We start from the raw sequence: 27,205 nt of genomic DNA on the forward strand, positions 1-27,205 counted from the left end.
ATAGTTAGTGATCCAGGTGACCAGTGGGGTCTCTACCTGCATGTCCAGGAGCTTCCTATTCAAAAGGGCAGTATTGTACCCTTCTTACAGGTGGTGGGGCCACAACAGAGTGAAGTTGGTCAGCCTGTCATTTGTCATTTTACTCATCGATTTGGGTGAGCTGGTCACACATTTATTGTAGCACATAAAAAATAAGACCACAGTTATCTGAATCAGTCCTGGAAGAAACACATGCATCTGATTGAAAATGGACAGATGATAAGTGGATGAGATTTACTCACACAAGACATTAAAAATACTGAGTTGTCATTAGACTCATAACACAAGCTTTTCTTAATGATCCATTTTACAGTATGTGAAGAATGCAAACCTGTATTGATTTTCTAATATTTACCCTTCAGGGATTTCATCAAACCTGAACCTTATTTCACAAATGCTGCTGGGAAATCGTGTGTAAATATGTGTGTTTACTTTGTGCAGGAACAGGAGGAGCATGGGGGCGCAGGGGAAGGAGGAGGAAAGTGAATAAAAGGACGGTACTGCAGGGCCACAGGCTATATTGTAGGCAGAGCAGGATGAGGAGGACACTGTTGCTGCTCCTGGCCTCTCTGGCCTCCCTGACTTCTGCAGCTGATGGAGCTCCATTGTAAGTAGACTTGCTGTACATTATCACAGAGCTTGAGGTATAAAATAAGGGAACGTTTTCCTTTTTATTCTGTAAAGTTTAGGGATACACAATATTATCAGTAATATGGCTTTAAAATAAAATGTTAGCACTGAACTTTTAAATATGGTAGATATGTCATCGGGTCAATGAGTATAAAGGAGGATCAGGTGTGCCTGTAATGTGCAGGTTGTTTAAGAGTCAGAAACTGATAGCAGAGTCACAGCCAGTGGTGGTTTTTGGCACGGGCGAATCAGGGTGGCATCACGCAGGGGGCGGCACGAGCAGTTGGAAAAAAATCATCTGCGCGGCTAAGCGGTTTTCTATATTACATTAACGATCATATCACTGTGTGGAGAACCACCACTGGTCACAGCAAAGTTTGATATTTTAATATATTAAAGAATTGGAGTTGCAGTTTGTATTTTTTTTTTGCAGAGAAACAAAGAGTCAAGAGCAAAAGTGATTCACAATTCTGGATCTCAATCGAGACAATTAATAGATAACTTAGTGTGCAAAGTCCAGAAAGTAACTTATGATCTTATGAAGCACTGAAGCACTGAATATTTTTGTGTTTAGGCCCATAAAAATCACTTATAAATCATTTTGCATGCAACATTATACATTAATGCATGTACATAATAATTTAAAAAAAGGTTTGTCCAGTTTTTCTCCATGTCAGTAGAACATGCTGTCATTCCAACACTCTGCAGGTATGTGCTGTCTGCCCCCAACCTGTTGAGGGTGGGAACAACAGAAAACATCTTTGTGGAGTGTCAAGATTGCAGTGGAAGAGACATCGACGTGCACATCAGAGCAATGACTTATCCAAACAAACGCAAAGAACTGGCACACACCACTGTGACCCTTTACAATACAAACAGCTTCCAGGCATTTGGACAAATAGCGGTGAATAAAATATATTACAGTTTCTCTCCATAATAACATGAATAATTCTGTCACACTGGATACCCTGCTCCACTCACACTTTTCACTTATTCTGGTTTCAGATCCCTCTGGAAGAGTTTAGTAGGGATCCCACCATGAAGCAGTATGTTTACCTGCAAGCTGAGTTCCCTGACCAAATGCTGGAGAAGGTCGTTTTAGTTTCCTTCCAGTCTGGCTACATCTTCATTCAGACTGACAAGACCCTCTACACCCCTAACAGCAGAGGTGGGTCCAGCTCACTGCTGAAAAACACAAGAACATCTCATGGGGTAGATATGATGTCATTTGATTTATTGTGGTGGTTGTTGAAGAATTTCAAAAATTCAAATGTTTATGTGCTGTGTTTACAGTGTAAAGCAATTTAACATTAGTTATTGGACAATTGAGAACCCTGGGAGAAACACAGAAAACCAGAAGAAGAAAAAAAATCACCAATATTTTGCAGTGACATCACTGCCGAAGCTAAAGTAATACACAGTGGTGAATGGAAGTTTGTACATTTCTACATTTATTATTTTCTATATTACAGCCTAAATATGAGCCAAAATATCAGCTGATTTTCATACAAGCTGTGGAAGGTTATTCAGTGTGTTTCCACACGGGCGATACAATGCATTTAATGCAGGTTAATTTCACTGTTGATGGAAGGGAGAGGGTCAAAATCACTTTGACTGTTTAATTAATGTATATTACAGTATCATGATCCCACTAGAATAAGCTGAGCAGTGGAATTGCATATTTCCTTCACAGTCACATGACCCCATATAGACAATAATAGTTAACCCATTCCTTTGTCTGTCAGTTTTGTACAGACTGTTTGTATTGACGGCTGGCATGGAGCCTGTGGAGATGAAGGATGGAACTCAAATTGATCCCACTGTTGTCATTGAAGTTGTGGTATGGTGTATTCTTCTGGATAAGTAATATCATATATTCCACTTACATGGGATGTAGTAATGTAGTCATTTCAGTACAAATAAGCAACACAATTGAAACAACAATAACAAAGTAGCAAGGATTTGCAGTATTAATAATTATGAACTTGTAAGGGTTTCTGTTATTGATGCTTTTAGACTCCTGATGGCGTCGTTTTATCAGTTGATACAGCTGTCCCAAGATCAGGAATTGTTAGTGGACAATACAGACTTGGTGAAGTTGCTGCGTGAGTATTTCATTTCAGTTCCTTTTAATTAAAATCATTTGTATACAAATTTACCCTTCATCAAGTCTAAAACTGTTTTTCCAAAGCTGTACCTGCACCGGTATTTTGTTGTTGAAAGAACTGTTGTTGTTTCATGCAATGTAATTCCACAATGTATAGTCTTTATTAATTGTATAGAACAATTATAAAATCTGAGGCATAAAGGCAACCATGCATAACTTTTTATAATCTATTACAGTAACACCAGTCAACCCGATACCTTACTGTGTGCGTTTCTGTTGTGTGCCTTTGACTAGTACTGGAATGTGGAAAGTGGTGGCAAAATTCCAAAGTAACCCACAGCAGAGCTTTTCAGCAGAGTTCCAGGTCAAAGAACATGGTAAGACCTCTCAGTCATCAACTCTGCATTTAAACCTATTCACATATTTTTTAGTTTGATGGGATAGACACAAAAAGTATTTTTATTTTACAGTTCTTCCCAGTTTGGAGGTCAAACTGACGCCTGCAAGCGCTTTCTTTTATGTGGACAGTGAAGAGCTCAGGATTGACATCACAGCTAAGTATGTAGAGTCATTTTTTTTTTACATTTAGTGAACAGGTTTAATTGGTGATTCAATCATTTGATAGAAAGCAAAGATAGTTATAGTTAGGGATGCACCGAAATGAAATTTTGTGGCCGAAGCCGAATAAAAAAATGAATAATAGTAGCCACGGACGGAGTGGGTCTGAGTGTTCCTGTGATCAGCTTTCGTTTTAGCTGCTGCAGCCGTCTCTCTCTCACACTCAGCATGCTGTTGTTGGGGTGTTTTGGCTTTTTTTTGACAAGTGTAGTAGTAGTAGTGCTAAAGTTCCTTGTGGAGGAACCCCCTCTAGATAATTTGGCATGATTATTGGTAGCGAAGATTGAAGCAAGGCGTCTGGACTTGTAGAGTTTTCTAGAAGACGTTTCGCTGCTCATCCAAGCAGCTTCATCAGTTCTAACTGTTTGGTGGGGAAACTTGGTTTATATGTGGTTACAGACCTATGTGGGTGGGTCTGGGTAAAACTTAAAAAACTTACAAACAATAGCACTAAATGTTTTCATACTTACCTGTGATGTTCTGGCTGACTGGGCCAGGTGTGTCTAACGACTGGCTAACGACTATGAAACTGCCGGAGGGGGACTGGTTGACAGCCCTTTGTTCTTACTGTGAGTATGTGCAAACTTCCTGGGAATGGATGGAATCACTGCATTGTATGTGGTGGAAAGATGATGTCTGAGGCCACCACCTCTGTTAAGGGAAGGTTTTTCCAGCTTAACATAGATGGCTTCCTTGACTCCTCTTTCATACCACCTTTCCTCCCTGTCTAAAATGTGAACGTTGTTGTCCTCAAAGGAGTGTCCTTTGTCTTTGAGGTGGAGGTGAACAGCTGAGTCTTGTCCTGAGGAGGTGGCTCTCCTGTGCTGAGCCATTCTTCTGTGGAGTGGTTGTTTAGTTTCTCCAATGTACAGATCAGAGCATTCCTCACTGCACTGGACTGCATATATCACATTGCTGTGTTTCTCCCTGGGAATCTTATCCTTCGGGTGAACCAGTCTCTGTCTCAGTGTTGTCATAGGTTTGAAATGGACCGGGATGTCATGGTTGTTGAAGATCCTGCGGAGTTTCTCTGATACTCCTGACACATATGGAATGGAGATGTTCTTTCTCCGCCTGGTGTTGTCCTTCTTCTTGTTGTTGGGGGGTCTTGTTTTTGTGGCTTTGATGAGTGCCCACTTCGGGTAGCCACATGTTTGCAGGGCCTTCCTGATGTGGTGTTGCTCCTTCTTCTTCCCCTCTGAGCTGGTGGGTACAGTTTGTGCTCTGTGCTGCAGGGTCCTGATGACTCCCAGTTTGTGTTCCAGTGGGTGGTGTGAATCAAACAACAGGTACTGGTCCGTGTGTGTGGGTTTCCTGTACACTTCCACATTGAGGCTCCTGTCCTCCTCAATATGTACTGTGCAGTCCAAGGAGGCCAGATTGTTGTCCTTGGTGTCCTCGCGAGTGAACTTGATGTTGTTATCCACTGCGTTGATGTGTTCTGTGAACCGTTCCACTTCGTTGGTCTTGATTTTGACCCAGGTGTCATCCACATGTGGGGGTGGTTCCAGGATAGGAACTCAGGGCTCTTCTCTCCACTTCTTCCATGTAGAGGTTGGCCACAATAGGAGACACAGGTGATCCCATCGCACAGCCATGCTTCTGTCTGTAAAAGTTCCCATTGTACTGGAAATAAGTGGTGGTCAGGCAGAGGTCCAGCAGGTCACAGATGTGGTCTGGCGTTAGGTTGGTTCTCTCCTTGAGTGTGCTGTCTTGTGTGAGACAAGTCCTTACCATCTCTGTGGCTTCTGATGTAGGGATGCAGGTGAACAAGGAGGTGACATCAAATGAGACCATGGTGTCATCTGGGTCCATTTGGATCTTCTCCACCTTGTTCACAAAGTCCTGCGAGTTGTGAATGTGATGTGGTGTGTCACCTACCAGTGGTGTCAGGAGTTCAGCCAAGTGCTTAGCCACGTTGTATGTGACTGAGTTTGTGCTGCTGACGATGGGTCTGAGGGGGACTCCTTCCTTGTGTATCTTGGGGAGTCCATACAGGCGTGGCGTGGCTTCCCCAGGATACAGTCGAAAGTAGAGCTTGCGGTTGATGATTTGGTCCTTCTCCAGTTTTTGTAGGTAGCTGACTAGTTTCTTCTTGTAGTTTCCGGTGGGGTCCCTCTTCAGTGTCTCATATGTGGCTGTGTCACTGAGGAGTTCTGTCACTTTGGCGTGGTAGTCCTGTGCGTTGAGCACCACTGTGCATCTTCCTTTGTCTGCTGATAAGATGGTGATGTCCCGGTCCTTTTGTAGTGCAATCAGGGCCTTCCTTTCATCACTGGAGAGGTTGGATGGCGGTGCTTTAGCAGTGGAGAGTGTGGCTGTGACCTTCAAGCGGAGTTGCTCAGCTTCTGTGTCTGTCAGGTTGTTGTTCTTGATGGCTGACTCTGTGGCTGTGATGAGGTCCACCACTGGAATCTGCTCTGGCGAGATGGCAAAGTTGAGTCCTTTGGCCAACACGTCTTTTTCCGGCTGGCTCAGTTGTCTGTCTGAAAGGTTCTTTACCCATTTGTCCTGGGTGTCCTGCTGTGGCAGTGAGTGGTCTTCCCTCCTCCATGTGTGAAGGTTAGCTGCATTTTTAACAGAGAAAACAGTTTTCAATTTATGGAATTTGCGTTTTTGTCGTTCCTTACCCCTGGTGTGCTGTGCCGTCTGGACTTTTTCAGTCAGTTTGATGACTTCATCCATGACTTCGCTGGGTAGGAGGGTGGCAAGCTGTGATCTTGTCTGCTCCGTGGTGACCATGAGAGTGTCTATGGTGAAGTTGATCTTATCTATATATATATATTTGGTTACCGGTGCATCCTAGTGAGGGTGGCATGTGATATTTTAAATGTCCTGTTTTGCCTCTCCTGTGGTTTTAGGTATCTGTTTGGTGAGGAGGTGGATGGAACAGCCTATGTTTTATTTGGGATTATACATGAAGGTCAGAAGATAAGCCTTCCAAGCTCTCTTCAAAGGGTACCAGTGAGTACAAATTCAACCCAAATAACATTATAACAACTATTATGGATTATTATTGTATCACTATATTATTTTTGTACATTGATGCATTAGATCCAGAGAGGTAGTGGAACGGTCACACTGAGGAGACGCCACATCACACAGACTTTCCCACACATCCCCACTCTTGAGAAGTACTCCATATATGTGGCTGTCAGTGTGCTGACAGCGAGCGGTAGGAGAGACAGTCAAGTATTTTTGATCATGTGAAAGTTGTTTTATTTTTGCAAGAACATCATAAATTAGTAACTGTACATGAACCAGAGAGAAATGTAAAGCACATAGTGATCAGTTTGTGTTCCTGTCACAGGTAGTGAAATGGTGGCGGCAGAGCTGAGAGGTATCCAGATTGTCCAGTCCCCTTACACCATCTACTTCACAAGAACTCCAAAATACTTCCACCCAGGAATGGCCTTAGATGTTTTGGTAAGCTATCCTGCTTCTGACTGTAAAAACATTTTACATGGACAATGTGAAAAAAATAATAATAATACAATATTAATACCATTTGCAGATATGCTCATCTACAAGTATTGGATTTTCCTTTAGACATATTTCACGGCTGTTTTTTTTTTTTTTTTGCTTTGATGGCAGATTGAAGTTCTAAATCCTGATGACTCTCCAGCAGAAAGTGTTCCAGTTGTTGTCCATCCTGGTGAAGTGCTTGGCATTACTGATGCCAGTGGCATGGCAAGGGTTACCATCAATACAATTGGAATGAAAGCAAGAATGGAAATCACTGTAAGTCCCAAACAGGAGAAAATGGGGGTATCAATTTATTGGCAAAAATCTTGCTTGCATCCAGCTGTTGAAAAAGACCGAATCATTTTCCTCTCACTGTTTCAATTCAGTCCAGTTCAGTTTTACTTATATAGCACATTTTACAATCAGAATAGTCTCAAGGCACTTTACAGAGACCCAGAGCCTTAACCCCCTTAGCAACAGTGACAAGAAAAACTTCAAGAAATCTTGAACAGGACCCGGCTCATAAGGGAGAACTTTCCTGCTGACAGTCGGCCAGGGAAAGAAGAGAATAAGAAGAAGAGGTAGACAGGACAGAGAGGATAAAGAGAACGAGAGAGGATCATACATGCAGCAAACATCTTACATTACAGAGAACAAATATGACAGATTGTTGATGTTGTCAAGCAAGCTGAAACCATTGTGTTTATGTTATAATGTTATATTACCGGTATATGTGTTTGTGTTTTGTGTGCTTTTGTTGTCCTTGTTTTTGCAGTTGATGCACAGTGCTTTAGGAAATTAAAATTAAATAAGATGGATACATATATACACTACCGTTCAAAAGTTTGAGGTCACTTGGAAATATCTTTATTTAAATTTTTTTTAATTTTTTTAATATTTTTTTTCAGTGAAGATAACAAGTAATCAGACATACAGTGTAGACATTGTTAATGTGGTAAATTATATTCTAGTTAGAAAAGGCTGATTTTTAATGGAATATATTCAAAGGTATACAGAGGCCCTTTTCCAGCAACCATCAGTCCTGTGTTCTAATGGTGCATTGTTTTAGCTAATCATGTTAAACAGGCTAATTGATGATTAGAAAACTCCTGTGAAATTATGTTAGCACAGCAGAACCGTTATGCTGATCAGAGAAGCTATAGAACTGGCCTGGTGACCCCAAACTTTTGAACAGTAGTGTACATGCATTTCTTAATTGTTCTATTATTTTATTACTTGTGTATGTTTACATGCTGATTCAATTACAGGCAAAGACCAAACATCCTCATATTTCATTGCAAAGACAAACATCCGCCACCATGACAGCTCTTCCGTACACCACTGGAAGCAACAACTACATACATATCAGTAAGGAGTTACTGAATTACTGTCAGACAGGGCAGTGACAGCACCAGGCTTTTCTGTTTTTAGCACTCATTGCAACATATCTCTGCAGGTCTAAGGGAAATTGAGCCAAAATTAGGAGGCATCCTGCAGGTCTACTTCTCTTTGTACCCTCCAAATCAAAATGATGTCACATACCTGGTAAAGCGATACTTCTTTTCATGTCTAAGTCCTTTTAATTTCTCTGATGATGTACATTTATATTTGATAAACAATGATTTATGGAACTGTGTCAACAGATCTCGAGCCGAGGACAGCTGGTAAAATTTGGACGTATCAGGGCAGTTGGCCAAATTCTACTTACCAGGATGTTTCCTGTCACCAAGGAAATGCTCCATTCCTTCCGCATTGTAGCCTACTACCATCCAACTGCCAATGAAGTGGTATCAGACTCTGTTTGGGTGAATGTAAAAGTCTCCTGCATGGGCACGGTGAGAGACACAATGTAACAAAATGTATCTCTGTGAAAACAAACCCAAAACATAAAATTTTATCACGTCTTGGACATATTTTTATATGTCTGCTTGGCATTCGTCCTTACATTTAGCTGAGACTGGAGCCATCAAGAGATGTACCATCCTATGAGCCTGGTAAGTTGTTCAGGATGAGAGTTACAGGACATCCAGGGGCCACAGTGGGACTGGTCGCTGTTGACAAAGGTGTTTACGCCCTAAACAACAAGCTCCGACTCACCCAGAAAAAGGTTATTTTTTATCCTTCAAATAAATTGCTTTTAAAGCACAGCTGATCACACCACATTTACCTGCGGTAACCCTGAGCCTGGTCTGTTTGTATTTCTATGATGCAGGTATGGGACATAGTAGAGGAGCACGACACAGGATGCACACCAGGAGGAGGAAAGGACAGTATGGGTGTGTTCTTTGATGCTGGGCTGTTGTTTGAGACCAACACTGCTTCTGGGACCCCGTGCAGACACGGTGATAAAACTCTGAAAAGCACTATATGAATGCTGTCCATTGTTTTATGAGCTGATTTTTGAGGCTGTCACTTCAGCACCTTTTGCTTAAAAATCAGCTTTTTTAAATCAAATGTCTTTTTATTCTTGTTCATATCATGCAAAGCTTAAGTGCTAAACAAATATTGTTGGATTCTGTTAATGATGGTTTATATTATTTTAGAATTGAAATGTCCCATCACCAGAAGGCAGAAACGAGAACTCACAACCAGCTTAGGTAGGAATCACACATATTTACTTTTACTAGTATTTACACTCTTTGTGTCCTGAGTGGAATATATTTCACAAGTACTTTGTAATAATAAATAAATGGTGTAAATAAATGGAGTGTAAGTGATAATTAATTGTTTTTCAGATGAGGATTACATTGACAGCGAGGAGATTGTTGCTCGCACTTTGTTTCATGAAAGTTGGATGCGGACAGATATCAGACTCCCTGCCTGCCCTCAGCACACACCTCACTGGTGCGTCAAAAGAAACTCACCCACCAAAAGAGTAAAAGCAAAGCAAATAAATATACTAATCATTTAATTAGTTATACTATCATTTAAAGCTACTAGAATTTAAACTTTGGTGTGTTTCAGTGAGACCACCTCATTTGAGCACACTGTTCCTCTTCCACACTCACTCACAGCCTGGCAGCTCATTGGCATTAGTATGTCAAAAACCCATGGTAAAGATTTACTAAATTACCATCTTATTTGTTTGTTATCCCTCGTATCTTTTTCCCCTGTTTTTTCACATTTTTCCCTTTTTGTTTTATCTTCTGGTCTTTAAGGAATCTGTGTAGCTGATCCAATGCCTGTGATTGTGAGGAAGGAATTCTTCATTGATCTTAAACTGCCTTATTCTGCTGTCCATGGTGAGCAGCTGGAAATTAAAGCAATCCTACACAACTACCTTCCTGATCCTGTCACAGTAAGTCTAGAACATCGCTTAGTAGAGGACTGAACCCCTTCTTTAGTCAATTTTATTTCTATATAATAATATTTCCCCAGACATCATTGTTGGATCATCGTTCAACATTATTGATGGTGGTCCTATCTTTATAAGGCTTCTCTTAATGTTAAAAAAAATGTTTTTTGATGTGCTCAACTATACATTTTCTCAATTTTTGTCCTGTCTTCAAGGTGCGAGTGGAACTGTTTGAGGAAGAGAATGTGTGCAGTGTAGCTTTCAGTCTTGGAAAGTATGTTCAGGAGGTCAATATTCGTGCCCAAACTACACAATCTGTACCCTTCATCATTATTCCCATGAAAGTTGGTGAATACAGCATTGAGGTCAAAGCAGCTGTGAAAGAGTCATCAATGAGTGATGGAATCAGAAAGAAGTTGCTCGTAGTGGTAAGAGAGTATCTGAGTATCTTTTTATATGTAAAACTAACTTAAAAATGCTTTTGTTTCTAAAAATTTGTCTTCTCTGGTTTTCAAGCCTAAAGGCGTGCTGGTTAAATCTTCTCAGATTTTAACTGTAAATCCAACCAAAACAGGCATAGGTGAGTTTACCCATTAAATGGGTAGATTATCATTTTCATCATTTGTTATTATTTACTCCCAACATCTCCGCTGTTTCTCTCTTTAGGTGATAAACAAGAAGACATTTTAAACAGTGGAATTCCTAGGCATGCTTTGGTCCCAAACACCCCTACACGCACACAGATCTCTGTGACAGGTGAGAGACATTTATATTTGAGCCATTAATGTGATACAATGCCTGAAGGGCCGCTGCACTACTGTAAATAACCACCTCACTGATTTCTTGGAGTGATTAACATGCTTACTTCTTTCTGATTCACTATGATGTGTTATTGCATGCAGGCAGAGAACAAGTAGGTTCACTGGTGGAGAACATCATTAGTGGGAGTTCAATGGGCTCTTTGATCTCCCAGCCCTCAGGATCTGGAGAGGGGAACATAATCCGCATGACTCTGCCTGTCATTGCCACAGTGTATTTGGACAAAACCAACCAATGGGAAACTGTGGGCTTTCAGAAACGTAATGAGGCCCTCCAACACATAAGAACTGGTAGGTGCATATAGGTGTATTCGGTGCATTGTCATTTGCAAATTGTGTAATTTGGGAGATGCTACAATAAAAAAATGGGCCAAGCTTCCAGTGAGTATGAATCAGTGGAGTAAATAAAAAGTGTGTTTTTTTATTTATTTATTATTTTATTTTTTTTGCAGGCTACGCTAACCAGTTGGCTTTTCGTAATACACGGGATGGTTCTTTTAGTACGTTTGTCAGCATTGGAAAGAGCACTTGGTAAGACTCTCAATAATTTAAACGCGATTATTTAATTAGTAAGAAATCTTTAGAACCAGTACATGTTCTCCTGTCCTCTACAAGGTTGACCGCCTATGTTGTCAAGGTGTTTTCCATGGCACGTAATCTGGTGGCAATGCGAACAGACGTGATCTGTAATGCTGTCAAGTTCTTGATTTTTAACACACAGCGACCTGATGGTGCATTTAGTGAAATTGGAAGAGTAGCCCACAACGAGATGGTGGTGAGTGCACAGATAAAATGTGATTCTTTGTTTTAAAGCCATTTAAAGTGAAGGGAAATTGCATGGCACCTCATGATTATCATTACAGGTAAAACAAGTCTGACTGATAATGATAATGATGGCTCTGATGTGTGTGTGTGTGTGTGCAGGGTGACATGACTGGCATAGATTCAGACGTCTCTTTGACAGCCTTCTGCCTCATTGCCATGCAGGAGTCACGCAGCAGTTGTTTTCACGAACTTGTGAGTACCTCACCAAAATACAGTAAATATGTACTCGTTCTGCCCCTCACAATTTGTATTTCTTCATTTCTTAGATTTGCCATTGGATTACATCATGCTGGTTATGATACTTGGCAATAATAATAGATTTTTATGTTTACATTTACATTTAGTTTTTACACCAACACTATGCACAGGGAGTGAAATTTGTTGCTACAGACAAGCAACATTTGTGTTTCCAACCTTGAACCTTCCTTTGACAAAATAACAGATCGTCTGCTCTGACATTGCTCCTTTGTCTTGTTCCTTTCTCTTTTTCTTTGTTCCTCCTCTGTCCAGGCATCGGTACCTATAAGTATAGACAAAGCAGTAGCCTATCTGGAGTGGCGCCTGCCTAGCGTCACCAACCCTTATGCTGTTGCCATAACTTCATATGCCTTGGCCAATGAAAACAAACTGAACAAGGAGCGCCTCTACCAGTTTGCTTCTCCAGGTTTTTTCACACACACATAGACTTTTAGTATATAGCATCACAGGTTCAGGTTCATACAAGAGAATTTTCAGTGAATATGTTAATCAGTCATAGATAAAGTGTGTTCACAAGACAGGTTTGTTTTTGTTAAAAAGCAAATATCCGTCATTCATCCACCTATGTGGACTATGGACCTAAACCGAATGTAAATGATCTTACAAGAATAGAAGTTCTTTTTATCTATACAAGACTAAATATTAGGGAAAGAAATTACTCCGGTTCATAAATATGTCACAGTAAATTTTGGGTGTCTTTCAGAGTTATCCCACTGGCCCATTCCTAGCAGCCATTTATACACTCTGGAAGCCACAGGTTATGCTCTTCTTGCTCTGGTCAAGGCCAAGGTGAGTATGCTCCCACTTACAATATGTGTATGTTCACAACCATTCATACAAACTTTATTTACTATTATTAATAAAAACTATGTTTTGTCTGCTGTCATTTATAAATATGGTGCATCCAGGTTCTTTTCCTCTGTACACATTTTTTTCTTCCCTTTTTTTCCTACTTTTAATCGTTAAAAAAAATCTAAAAAATAATGCTCCATCTCTTTGCCTGTATTGGAAGTTTAAGCAAAATGTGACGCTGCCAACGTGCCTCCCATAAGGACTCTTCAGAAACCTATGGGTGATGCCACATATAAACAACATATATGTTGTTTATAGTTTAAAATAAAAAAGGTCTAAAGAAATTGACTCAAACACTAGTGACTTGACAGATGCTGTTCCCTTCCAGCTCACGTGGCTTTTTAGAAGAAAGATTTATATGAAAATAATCCATGTTTGAAAACTAATTTTCAACATTTTCCTGCCTAATTGTTTATCCGGCTGACTTTACAAGGAAAGTTCTCAAACTGGAGTGGCGAGTAAAACTGTTGAGTTATTTGTTGAATTTAAAGGCTGTTGGATTTGAGTGCAATCCTTAAAAGTTAGCAAAGAAGCAGCGGTCCATGAACACGTGGCTGGGAATCCCTGACATTTATCTGTATCTGATACACACACAATTTTGCTGGCAATGAATATGTGGGGAAAAAAAAGGTACATTTCCCAGCTTGGAAGTATTTGTATTCTATTCTATGTCCTTGATAATAACATTTATGTTGTCATATTATGTAGAAACAATAATCATCTCACTCTGTGTAGCCCTTTGTTTTAATAAGCAACAGGCTCATTATCATGGCTGTTTCATACAAAAATAAATCAAAGATGTCTTTACTAGACAGATCATCAATACAGCATTCAAAAAACATGTAAACATAGTGGTGTCAGGTATCATGTCTCAGCTGCTTCTTTCTATAGATTTCTAGTCTGTAAAACAACATCTTGAATTTATAATCAGTCAAATAACATCCTCTGCCTTTTGATGTTGATGAGGATTCTATTCATCTATTCTATTCTATTCATATAGTTGTAATGAATATCCTCATATTTCATATGGGTGACAGCAGCTCATTTACCACTCACTAACACAACAGAGTTCCCTCCTGCATTTACACAACTGCGCAGTCTAGTATTTGCAGATTTTGTTTCTAGACGTTTCTGTATAATCATGGATGAGACTTGGTTAAAACCTACAAACGTTCATCAGGCACCTCTTGTATAACTAAACCAGGACCAGCCTTGGTTATTTTTGAACTCCAATTGTCCAACGGTAACAGAAGTTTCAACCTTTGTCTTGTGTATTTGCTATACTGAAGGCCTTTGAAGATGCCAGGCCTGTTGTGAACTGGTTCAATAAACAACAGAAGGTTGGCGGAGGCTATGGTTCAACTCAGGTAACACAAAGTGTTTCCGACCATCTAGACATTTTTCTTTTTTTTCATCTGAGCTTAGTCTTGCTTTCTCTTCAGGCTACTATAATAGTGTACCAGGCTGTCGCAGAGTACTGGGAGAGCACTAAAGATCCAGAGTATGATCTAAATGTGAAAATCACTGTGCTGGGACTTTCAAAACCTTTATTGGTCAACTTTAACAGGAATAATTACCACACTACAAGAACAATGGACGTGAGTGACAACACATTTGTTTATACATATACATCCCTCATATAACTGCATGTTTTTGTTGACGCCTGTATGTATATGTGTGCTGTACGATAGGTTAAGGGTATAAACCACAATGTGACAGTTATTGCCACAGGCACAGGAGAGGCAACATTGACGGTAAGTATTTTGTTTTGTAGTCATGAGTTCTTATGTAATCCCAGCACAACATTAAAATCCACATTCATCTTTGTGACAGATGGTGTCCCTGTATTATGCTGAGCCCAAACTAACAGAAAGTGACTGTGAGAAGTTTAATTTGTCAGTGCAGCTCATCCCGGGTAAATCGTTGTCCCCTCTCTTCTTATTTGTTTCAATTGATTCGTTTTTCAACATCATCACCCAACCTCATGTACATTGTGTGTTGTTTTTGTTCCTTCAGAGAAAGTTGATGAGACGGAGAGGGTCTACAGGCTGAAAATTGATGTTTTGTGAGTAGTTGTATCACCCTTGCTGTACAGCAGTAGCCTAGTGCACATGTCTGGCTCAACTTTCAGACATTTATTATGTCTAAATAATGGATTATTTTCTTGGAAGCTACAGTGTTTTCGTCCTCCCCTCTTTACCTTTGCTCCCGGAATGGAAGAGTTTGAATATCATAATAGCTGTAATATAAAGTACAGTAAAATTCATAAATTTGCCTGTTAGAGATAATCTTCATTAGCACAGTGTGAGACTCATTTAGATGAAAAAGGTTTTACACTTTAGCTTTAAAAAATGTGTTTGGAAATACAGTGATACCTCGAGATACGAGTGCATTGACATTCAAATTTTTTGAGATACGAGCTGCGATTCGACCACATTTTTGCCTTGAGATACGAACAAATCTTTGAGATACGAGCATCAGAGTCGACGCTGAGCCGCAGAGTGTACAGTAGTGAGTAAGTGAACGAAAGTGAAAGTGTACCAGACAAAATTCCTAACTCCTCCGCACGTTTACTCCTCCCTTAACCTCCGTGCTCAAGTTGTCTGATCTCCAAGGTAAATAATACACTTTATAGTAAAGCCAGTTTATTGTATTTAACATTCTCTTTGATCACTGTATGTTTTTATACAATATTTGTCATTTATAAATACAGGTACTGTACATTTTCATATTCAAAACACATAAACAAAACAACTGGAGTGGAATTTTGTGAGCTGGAACGGATTGATGGCATTTCCATTAATTTAAATGAGGAAATTACTTTGAGATATGAGCAAGGTCACTGAACGAATTAAACTCATATCTCAAGGTATTACTGTACACCTTAAATACTTTAAAGTATATTTCAATCATGAGAGACTCAGCGAACTGAATGAGAAAGATTTATTGTGTACAAATTTATAAATGTGCATTGGCATCCTAGACCCCATCGTGAAGACCACGTCCGAAAGGAGGGAGAAAACACAGGAGGAGAGACCACTGATCAGAAAACCCCCCGGGGTCTAGACCTGGTGGTGGTGGAGAGCTGGAGGGCAGGAGATAGGAGGTCTAAACTGGCGTGGGCCTGGTGGTGCTTGGGGTGGAGGAGGGTTGCCGTGTTCGATCAGAAGACAGCTGCAGAGGAGATGGAGACTTTTAAATTTCATGCTAGGCTGTGATTGGTCAGGAGAGGGATGGAAAGCAACAGCTGATTGGTGAGGGAGGTGCTATCTATTAAGCACCTGACTAAGAGAGTGGAAGAGAGGGGGAGCAGCGGAGTGAGGGATAGAAGGAGAAAGATTAGGAAGCGGATAGGGATAAATGGTGACTGATGGGAAACAGAGTCTTCCTGATTGAACTTACGCTGAGAGCTACATTTGTATTACTTACTTCTTACTTCTTCATACTTCTTGCCTTTGTCTCGTCTATGCTGTAATTTTAATTATTCCATCTGTTGTGTATGCAGATATAAGCACCAGACCCATGGTGCTAGCATGTCAGTGTTGGATATCGGTTTGCTAACTGGCTTCATTCCTAACAACGGAGACCTGGATGCAGTAAGCACCTTTATACAAACCCACCTTCAGCAGAGTTTAGACAGCCTTTAAGAAAAACGTGTGTTATGTGTGTTTGTGTGTGCACTGCAGTTGTCTAGAGGACCTGAAAGAACCATTGCGAAATATGAGATGAACACAGCCCTGTCAGAAAGAGGTTCACTTATTATCTACCTAGATGGGGTAAGTCTTTCTAATGGTTTACATTTGTTTTCCTTCTTTTTTAACATCTATCGCACTTTTGATGCACATCTGTCCACAGGTGTCTCACACACAACCAACGGAGATCAGTTTTAGGCTCCATCAGGTGCTACGAGTGGGCATCTTACAACCAGCTGCAGTGTCAGTCTATGAATATTATGACCGTAAGTCTGATGTTTCATTTATTATTTTAAAATGTTCACAATTGTCTCACACTCAAAAATCTATCTCTCCACTGCAGAGAGACATTGCATGAAATTTTACCACCCAGAGAGGAAAGGTGTACTGCTGCAGCTCTGTAATGGTGAACAATGCCAATGTGCTGAAGGTAAACACTGGTTATCCATTTTACTAACACTTTTTTTATTACTTAATTTTTATTATGAATATTTTCATACTAAAAGGTAACACTTTTTACACAAAATATCATACATCATATATAATATGCAATATGAAAGGCTTCTGAAAGCCAGTGAATATTTACTCCATCGTAGCTCCCAATTGGACCCTCACCCCATATCGCATTTCATATTCCACATTACATGACAATTGAAAATGTCATAAATGTGCATAGCTTTCATTTCTCATTAGCTCTGTTAACATGCATTCAGACCCATTTTCCTGAGCCTATTGTGTGCTTTCAGGGAGCTGCAGCATGCTTAAGCAAGGCACAGTCAGCTCTGAACAGCGCACAGAAACACTTTGTGAAAGTAGAAGTACTGCATTTGGTAAGAAAAACACAAAGGGGGTCCATTAAAATACCGTATGTATATTTTGAGTGTGCTTATGAGACCTCGTCTGTCTGTAGCATACAAAGTGAGACTGGAGGAGTTCACTGAAGTTTCTAACACAGACCAATATAAAATGCGGGTTCTGCAGTCCATCAAAGAAGGTGGGTACTTGTCTTCTGTGGAAACATGCAGAGTTTACTCAGCAACAAACAGTATATATGTGTTGAATGGTGACCTGAAGTTGTGCTAGCAGCTTGATGGTGCGGAGGAAGTAGTGAAGTTGAGAAAGTGTTAAAGTGTGTCAGCTTGTATTAAACAGTCCTCTAGTCACGGATGTTTGTACTGTGCACATATGGAATGCAGGCTCCACGCAGAGTTTAAGGGTCCCATCCAACACACAGAGGTAAGAAGTAACTAAAAACTTCAACCAAGTTGATAACCAGTCACCACTATGAGCCTTTCTGTCAGCCTGAAACCAGGCTGTTGCGACTTCCTCAATGTCTGACATGCTGTTATGTGTGGTAAAAAAGACGCTGAGTCCGTCTTCATCTTGATGATGTTTTATATATACATGAACATGGAATTAAGCACTGTATTCCGGAGATGAAAACATGTAAACCAAAAGAATGAGACCAGGGATGAAATGGGTAAAGGTGTATGGTGTGCCATGTATGATATACACTACGGTCAACAAAAACTGTGGCCGCCCAGCTTCCTTCTCTAACCCCTAACCCCCGTACAGGTGAGTGAATGCCTGTTTTATAAATTCCAGTGGTCACCACCTACACCTATGTGACACAACTATTTCCCATCACCATGACAACCAGACCTAACAAATAGACAAACGACTCACTAGTTCATGATCAGAATATAAGGTGCACGGGATAGACTGGAGGACTAGGACCAGTGTTTCACTTGCCTGCCACTGGTGTCAGGCACCATGAAGGAGTAGCTCACTACTAAAAATGTTATTTACTGTTTGGCACTTTTTATGCTCTTTTCAGTATACTCTGTAATGATATAGATGCCAAACAGTAGTGCTGCTTAAGTCTTTGTTCCTTTAAGAAATCTCTCTCCCCTTTTCTTTTTCCTTAATGACAGGAGACACTGATGTCGCTCCTCAGGGTAAACTGCGCATATTCCTCAGTTTTCCACATTGCAGAACACCTTTAAATCTAGTTAAGGACAAAACCTACCTCATCATGGGCTCATCCAGAGATATTGAAAGAGTTGAACAGAACAGAACGTAAGTTTATTGTTGAACTGCTGTTCAATGTGATGTAGGTCAGTAAAGGTCACCAAAGGTCACCTTTGTTATGTCTGCCAGGCACATAAAAATCTAATTTCCACTCTTCTGTCATCAGGTTTCAGTATGTGTTCAGGGCTAAGACCTGGGTCGAGTACTGGCCAACACCAGCAGAGTGTCAGTTTGTCGAATTCAGACATACCTGTTTGGGTTTGGAGGATATGATTCACCAGCAGAGTACCTTTGGATGTGAAGTTTAGCACAACGTAATGAAATAAGGCAATCTTTTCATTGATAAATTGTTTTTATTTTGCTTTCCATTTTTCTATGTAAAACATTATCTGCTATGACATATAATGTATGCAAAAATGATAACGTGATTAAAATATGCTATAACAAGCTTTAGAGGTTTTAAGTGTGCTAATGCTTAGTGGAGTGGGACACGTCCTCATGAGGAAAATGTAACGTGAGGTTGATATTCAGTCCTTGAAAATGGAACGTGTGCATATTCTTCCAGCTGCACCTCTATGTGTTAATGTGGGCAGGAACCTGTCGCAACAGCAAAAGGTTTCTGTTGTGTTATGGGGGTGTTTGGACCCAAATGCAGACACAAAGGCCAAGGTGAACTAAAAGTCAGCTTTTAATAAAGCCAAAAAGGTCAAAAAACATAAAATACCAGAATGTAAAGTACAAATCAAAGGAGTAAAAAGCAACTAATTCAACAAGAACAAACTAGTAAACAACAAACCAAACCTAACAGAGATCCAAAAGGGAGGATGGAAACACACACAAGAACAAGCGATGAATAAATGGATGGACTAACATGAACAAAGGGGAGCACAGGATTTAAATACAAAAGGGAAACAAGACACAGGTGAGACAGATCAGGGCGGGCCGAGCAATCCTAAAGGTGGGAAACACAAGGAAGTAAAACACACAGAAACACAAGGGGAAACATGGACTTTCAAAATAAAACAGGAAACACAAGACAACTGCAAACACACAGAAAACAAATCAAGAAACACAGAATCCTAACCGTTTCCTTTGTAAAATGTGTTTAATGTATTATAGAACAAGCGTTGATGTTTTAAAAGCAGCTCTTCAACAAACATTTTAGAAAGCCAGTGTCAGAGACTGACACAATACACAAAATACCTGCACATCTGGCTGTACTAGCTTCGGAGGCCATAGATGTTCCATAGATGTTAAGAAGAGCATTATTTTATGTGTACATACATGAAGTCGGGATGCTTGTGCCTCCATGTCAAAACAACAGATTTCCTTTTTGGGGTATAGCTTTTCCTCTGTACTGAATGACCTGCATATCTCAAGACCACTAGAAAAAAAGTGGACTCATTTTGATAATTTCTCATTTTTTTTCTCATCACTCATTTTTACTTTTTTCATTTTCCCACGCTGGAGAAAGAGTTTTCACATATTTTAAATCATATACACTTGGTGACAAACATTCTAAATATTTAAGCTGTAGCTGGTAAAGGTAGGGTAGGAGATTTTCTTCTTATGCACTTTTTGTTAAATTAGTGTAACTTCTCTTTACAATCCGATAGCAACCAATTAGTTCGTCAGTTACGCTTTAAAATGAAGAATATGAATCATCTGTGGAAGCTATAAAACGCTAAAAACATCAGCCAATCCTACGAGGCACACCTGCGTGTATAGTTGGCTGGTTGGTGCTCTCTTCCTGCTCTGCGCGCACCAGAGAGGTACGTGCATGATGGCCGAAGTCACAGGCTGGTTGGGTGGCGTGGCTTCGGGGTCAGCTCCGAGAGAAAGGGGCGTGTGTTAACTTTCAAAGTCTGGCTGACTCTCACTGAGTTTTCAAAATCTCCTACCCTACCTTTAATCTAGTAACAGGAACATTATCAGTGCAGTTTTTTTTCCACTGGCTTCTCCCTAAAATGACCTCATTGATCGATTATTTAATCCATCAATAATGCAATAGTAGACTGTAGCATTAGCTGGAAATTCACTGAACCCAAAACAGGTGGAGAGATGGGAGGAGTTTTTTTCTGTAATTGCAATGGAATATGTTTACATTACTGTGTCCTTGGCCCAGGACAATGACTGGAACTTTGTGCAACTGTCCTGTTATGGAAGCCGAGACAGCGGGTGTTGGAGGAGGGGTTGTCAGTGGACTTAAAAAAGTGATACTGAGGGAGTTTCTGCACTTGGAGCCAACATGGGTTCAGTTAGGAGAATGTGTCGGGTCCAGCTGCTGCTGCTGGGCAGTCTGGCGTTTTATTCTTTAATTTCTCATTCTTATGGATCTCCCATGTAAGTAGACCTGTTTTAAACATTCTTTAAGCGCATAATATTTATTTTTTATTTTATCACCATCACCTAAAGAAACAGGCACAAGTGATTCTGTGGGAAAATCCGACAATGTAATGGGTTTTAAATACTTAGGAGTCAAAAACGTATCACCATACTTCCATTTTGACCAAATTATTAGCATGTCAGAAAAAGATTCAGAAAAGATTCTATTCTATTCTATTCTATTCTATTCTATTCTATTCTATTCTATTCCTTAGCAGCAGTTTGGTTTTCTCTGTTTTTGGCACTACATTTTTATCCTCTGCTTTCTTTCCAGGGAGGTTTTGGCTGCACCTAATCTGCTACGAGTAGGGACATCAGAAAATATCTTTGTAGAAATTCAGGATTTGGAACACCAAGAGAGCAATATTGCTGTTGACATCTTTGTGATGACCCATCCCACTAAGAGCAGAATGCTGGCACAAACTTCTGTGATCCTTGATAAGGCAAACAAGTTTCAGGCCTTTGGAAAAATAACGGTAATGAAGTGTGTGTGTGTGTGTGTGTGTTGTGTGTGTGTGTGTGTGTGTCAGCCCTGGTTTTCCTGGCAGTGTTTATTATTACCGGCCCTGACCTCTTCCCTGTCCATATGGACTTTATGCTTTCCTTGCTAGCAGGTTTTTTGATGGCCTACTGAACTTGCCTACTTGTTTTGCCCCATCTTTTCAACATTGTGTCTCCTACGTGTTTAGATTCCTTCTGAAAGCTTCAGTGAGGATTCCAGCAGAAAACAGTATGTTTGCCTGCTAGCAAATTTTCCTGACCGAGAGCTGGAGAAGGTCGTCTTAGTTTCCTTTCAGGCTGGTTACATCTTCATCCAGACTGATAAGAGCCTCTATACTCCTGAAAGCAGCGGTGAGTCCCACAATATATCACTGCTGAGACACATAGAGTGAGCTTCTAATGGTTATGGGATTAATAGCAATTATTAAAATAGGAAAAAACTAAATTATCGTAAAACCTTTTTCACTAAGTTGTAAATTTAGTAGTTGTACTAAATATATTAGTAATTCTGATTCACAAACCTTCATTAAAGAGATTTATCCTTTTTTATTCAGTCAAACACGAACATACAGCATGTTGCATCTGTAATCATGTCATTGGCATCATTCGTGTGATGACACATTGCTTCGAGCACAGCATAGATCAGTTAAAACAGACAAACCCATAACAGTTTGAATGGTCTGTATGGACCCTGCAGCTGTCACCATCTTGATGTTTGTGTCTCTCAATATGAGAGCATATTACCTTATTTATGTGCACATTTCACCATTAATGTCATTTTATAAAGTATGTTCATTGTGCAGCAACCTCCAGGGTGAGGCATGAAGCCTCAGAGGTGTTAAAAACTGCACTTCATCTGGCAGCCTCTAGGGGCAGGCTCCAAAAGTGAGTCAATCCTTATAGAATCCCATGTTAAAATGTCCAGTGTCCAGGACTTACAGGTATAGATAATTATGGGTGTTAACATTTTGAGTGACAGGTAGGCTTTCTAAGAACGCCTCACCTTAGTACTCCACCTCTTTTCCTGTATTTGCTGATTAGACAGAGTGTGCCTCCCATAGTGGCCTTAAAAGTAGATCATGGGAAACCTACGGATGACATCACAGAAGCTTCATCTGTAGTTACAACATTTCAGCTGGTTTATTTTCGGTACAAATCTGGGCTTGTATTTGATTGAGAATCTCTGTGGCAGTGAAGTGTCAAAAAAATTGCTTCTCTGCCTTCCATATAAAATGTTCAACTTAAACTCGAAGCGAAGGCTAAGCTGTGGAGGATAATGTATATAATACAATTAAATTGTATAAGTAACGCTTTACCCATCTTTCTTTTTGTATCGCTTTGTCAGTCTTATACAGGGCATTTGTGATGACGCCGGGCATGCAGCTTGTGGATACCAAAATCAATGCTTCCACTTCAGTTGTCATTGACGTTGTGGTATGTACTTCAACTGATTAACTAAATGTTATATAAAGCAAGTTAACAGCTGTGAAAATCAACCAAGCAGATAGAAAGTAAACAGTCATTTCAAATCAATAATTTAAATGCTGCTAATACTTGTTCGATGTTTATTTGTAGACCCCAGATGGCATCGTCACAGAGTCTAACACAGTCAGTGTGGAATCAGGAATGTACTCTGGAAGTTACAAACTTGGTGAAATGGTCAGGTGAGTGATTCCCCAGATTCTAAACATGGGGGCATTAAGATCGTTGAAATATGTGGTGTTTGTGTGTGTATGTTTGTGTGTGTAGTACTGGGGTCTGGAAGTTGGTGGTGAGGTTTGGCATTAACCAACAGAGCTTTACTACAGAGTTTGAGGTCAAAGAATACGGTGAGTCCCTGTAAAGCTTTCCCTTTTGATGATTGCGAACTAAAACTCACATCATTTTACAGTGCTTCCGAGTTTCGAGGTTAAACTAACACCTTCAAGCTCTTTCTTCTACGTGGACAGCAAAGAGCTTGGCGTTGACATCGAAGCTAGGTGACAGAGACAAAGTTTGATTGAGTGAATGGTTGATATTTCTGGACTGAAAATTAACCACTGAGCTGATGTTTTAGGTATCTCTATGGTAAAACAGTGGATGGGACAGCCTACGTTATATTTGGGGTAATACTAGAGGAAAAGACGAGTTTTCCCAGCTCTCTTCAGAGAGTACAGGTAAGGAAATATTTCTACCAATCAACAGCATGTTTAGTTCAAATCTTTGTCTCAGCAGCTCACTAGAGCTGGTACACTTGGAAAGATCCTAGCTAAGTCACTTTGTTATGCTAAAAGACATAACCTATATTCATACAAACTTGGACTACATATCATCCAAAGATCTTCCAATTTAAGAGATGCATTCCTTCAGTGTAGTATATAATTTTAATATATTATGCCTTTTCTTGGGAGAATGCTGTCTGCTTAATCAATAGATCCCCTGCAAATCATCTACAAGCAGCGTTACAGGGCCCTCGCACAACTTGTGGCCCACGGGGCCATCACCGTCTCCTCTCCCTATGCTCTTCTCTCATTCCCAGAGACGTACACCAAAAACGAAAGAAACATTTCCTGCTGCCAGTAGGTGGCACTATGACTGTATCATCATATTAGCATATATATATCTGTTCAGACCAAGCGGCAACCTTCGGGGCTCAAAGTTGAAGCCCATGCGGAAGTGTCAAAACTTGTAATTCACGCCGCAACAGTTGAGGGCTGGCTCCAAAAGCGAGTCATTTCCCATAGACTCCCATGTTAAAATGGCAGATTTCACAGCAGAAAAGAACATGTTTACAGCCTGGTACAAAAAACCACTCTGGTCTCAGATGATAGGTTCTCTTCTAGTGTCGATTGTACAGGGGGTGAATTTTTGTACAACTCACTCGTTTCAATTGTATTCAGACTTAAAATTACGCCTAATTATGGGCGTTGCCGATTGAGTGACAGACAGACGTATCACAACGTGAGTTTCCTGCTTCCATGATCGCCCGCCCCCCTAAACCCTGCTCATGCTCCCCCTCTTTGTCCATATTTGGAGTTTTGGTGGCAACATGGCGGCGGTCATCACGTCCCGGAACCTCCCACCGAGCCTCAAAATGGCTCTTCAGAAACAAACGGGTGACGTCACAGAAGCTCTGTCCATAGTTTTTACTGTCAATGGTTCAGACTGAGATGCACAGCAGTACTGTAAGATTTTGTCCTCAGTGGATGAACTATGTGGGCTGTACTGCAAAAAATAAAGTAACTTCCTGTCTAATGGTGAAGAGTCAACTTTGCGGCGGTGCCCGGGCCACACTGTAACACTTTCGAAAACGCAGTCTAAGTCCAATCCATCTAAGAACTTAATTTCAGATTCTATAAAGCCACATGTCTCCAAACCCCAAAATTACACACTGTTTGAATCATACTCATTTCTAAATATATATATGTGTTTTGGCTGAGAGAAGAATTTAAAAACATGTTCAAACAAACCTCTTAATAGATCTCTGACGGTGAAGGACGGGCCATACTGAGGAGGGATGACATCACACAAACCTTCCAGGACATCAATGACCTTGAAAAGTGTTCCATATATGTAGCTGTCAGCGTGCTGACAGAGAGCGGTGAGAAACACACTCTGTGTCTTTGCCCATGTGTTTAATTGTGTATGACCCTGCTGTCTTAGGTTAGCTGCTACTGTTATCATTATAAAGTCACCTCCACTGTAGCAGAATGGATTAAGTATATGATGTGTTATGATCAGTGACATAGTCCTCATGAATGAACTCTTATTTTTGAAAATGTAAGACAATTATAGCATGGCCATAATGGTCACAGCCAAATTAACCACTTTTCTCTCTTCTACAATATGAACAGCTTGATGGAATTTATAGACCTGTAAAAAGTCATCCATGGGACATTTACTAGTGTATTTTGTGTTGTGGAAGAAAACATGAAAATGTGGTGAGGTCTTGTTAACTACAGACCATGTATCTAATTCCAAAAACCCATTGAGTCACACATGGAGACAATGGAATCAGAAGCACTAACAGGCTGTTTCAGGCCACATTTCCAGGGATTAGGACTCATTCTTGCCACATTATATATCAAGACACCTCCCATCAAGACAATTCTGCAAATAAGGAAAGTTATCATTTGTTCTTAAACTGTGTGCCGTGCTCAGGCTCTCCGGAGTTTCATATTATACATTAGTAATCATCTCTGCTGACTTTGTCTAATTCAGTGAATGAACATTTGTAGATACTTTATATTAAAACTGCTGATCATACATCACTGTGATCTGCACAAACAGGCAGTGAAATGGTGGAGGCAGAGCTGAGCAATATCATGATTGTCAAATCACCATACAGCATCAACTTCAAGAAAGGACGGAAATATTTCAGACCAGGAATTTCTTTTTACACAGCGGTAAAGTGACTTGAATGATTTGATTCTACACACGTTGATTGTCGTTGAATGAATGGGTTTTCATTTTTTTTTTAAATTGTAGATTGAAGTTCTGAATCCTGATGGCACACCAGCAGATGATGTCCCTGTTGTGGTTAGTGGTAGTGAAAGTGGCGGCAGGACTGCAGAGAATGGCTTGACGCGGGTTGCCATAAATACACAGGAAGTCTTTGAGCCCCTGACTATCACAGTACGTTGATAGGTTGTGAAATTGTTCTTTATTCCTAGTTAGTGACAATGACTCCTTCCTTGTATGTTACAGACAACAGACAACATGCCCTTAAAGCCAGTGTTGGTAATTTTATGAAGAGCTTGTGTTTGTTATGTTTCCTGAGAACAAAACAAACATACATGGCAGGAAAATATCTTTGACTTTTTGATTCTGATTTGGTGAGTTCCGAACTCATGACAATGTTGTTCTGTTGCGTTTGCTTACACTTGTTTTAATATTAGAAAACGTGAAATGGCAATTAACATAGTGGCCCATTTTTCATTCCTGATCTTTGTGTAGGTCATTTTTAAATGATTAGACTGATTGGTGGGGACTAGACCGTAGAAGAAGAAGGAATGAAAACGTAGAACATAGAAGAAGAAGGAATGGGAAGGCTGACTGACTGCTTGGCAGATACAATACGCTGTTTGGTGAAATTCCAATTAGCTGCCACTAATCCAATTAGCTGCTATTAACACATTACAGCCACAGACTATATACAGAATAAATATTAACTTTTAATGTAACCTCAAAAATATCAATTAGAACTAGATAGTAGTTCCTGTTCGTAAGCAAATGCTTTTGCTGGTATGCAAAAATAGATGTGACTGCCTGACTGAAATCAGTCCATCTGCTAAACCTAGCATGAACTTGCTTGTGTACAAAATGTACATAAATATGTACATAAATGATATATTATTGAGAAAAACGGCACGGAAACAAGACGATTTCCTTTTTTCGTTTTTCCACGACGTACACGGACCGTTAAAGTTTCTTTATTTGGTTCTGGTTAGTTTTCTTTCTTTCTTTTTTGAAAGTGATTTTCCAACAGACGTGAGTCTAGTTCTCACATGATTCTATTGAAAAATAAATAAATATAATGTCTGAATAAATAAGGGCCAGGAGAGTAACAAGAAATAAAAAAAATAATTACAAAGATAAAGGTTTGCAAACATAAAGTGAATATGTCAATAAGTGTTGACATATTTTCACAAAATGAATGCACCAATATTTTCTGATTGCAGCTGCAAACCAGAAAAAAATGTGAAAAACA

The 27,205-nt window shown here is 40.0% G+C and overlaps 1 protein-coding gene across 1 annotated transcript; it reads left to right on the plus strand.

The window, feature by feature from the left end:
- Window positions 1-502: 502 nt before the first annotated feature.
- Window positions 503-21,427, plus strand: LOC114433087 (complement C3-like). The gene is made up of 43 exons (XM_028401439.1): window positions 503-646; window positions 1,378-1,573; window positions 1,675-1,837; window positions 2,415-2,509; window positions 2,686-2,774; window positions 3,071-3,153; window positions 3,247-3,334; window positions 6,256-6,358; window positions 6,449-6,569; window positions 6,705-6,820; window positions 6,989-7,135; window positions 8,128-8,227; window positions 8,316-8,404; window positions 8,503-8,694; window positions 8,811-8,966; window positions 9,072-9,201; window positions 9,403-9,456; window positions 9,595-9,703; window positions 9,824-9,912; window positions 10,018-10,157; window positions 10,370-10,582; window positions 10,671-10,734; window positions 10,821-10,910; window positions 11,057-11,263; window positions 11,425-11,503; window positions 11,588-11,747; window positions 11,897-11,989; window positions 12,308-12,461; window positions 12,759-12,844; window positions 14,197-14,274; window positions 14,350-14,505; window positions 14,599-14,661; window positions 14,741-14,822; window positions 14,924-14,972; window positions 16,413-16,503; window positions 16,594-16,683; window positions 16,763-16,865; window positions 16,943-17,029; window positions 17,346-17,429; window positions 17,510-17,593; window positions 18,534-18,678; window positions 18,797-18,944; window positions 21,290-21,427. The coding sequence occupies exons 1-42, from the start codon at window positions 576-578 to the stop codon at window positions 18,936-18,938; spliced, it is 4,731 nt and encodes a 1,576-aa protein (XP_028257240.1). The 5' UTR covers window positions 503-575; the 3' UTR covers window positions 18,939-18,944; window positions 21,290-21,427.
- Window positions 21,428-27,205: the final 5,778 nt, after the last annotated feature.

Source organism: Parambassis ranga, chromosome 1, assembly GCF_900634625.1.
Source record: "Parambassis ranga chromosome 1, fParRan2.1, whole genome shotgun sequence".
NCBI classification, from domain to species: domain Eukaryota; kingdom Metazoa; phylum Chordata; class Actinopteri; family Ambassidae; genus Parambassis; species Parambassis ranga.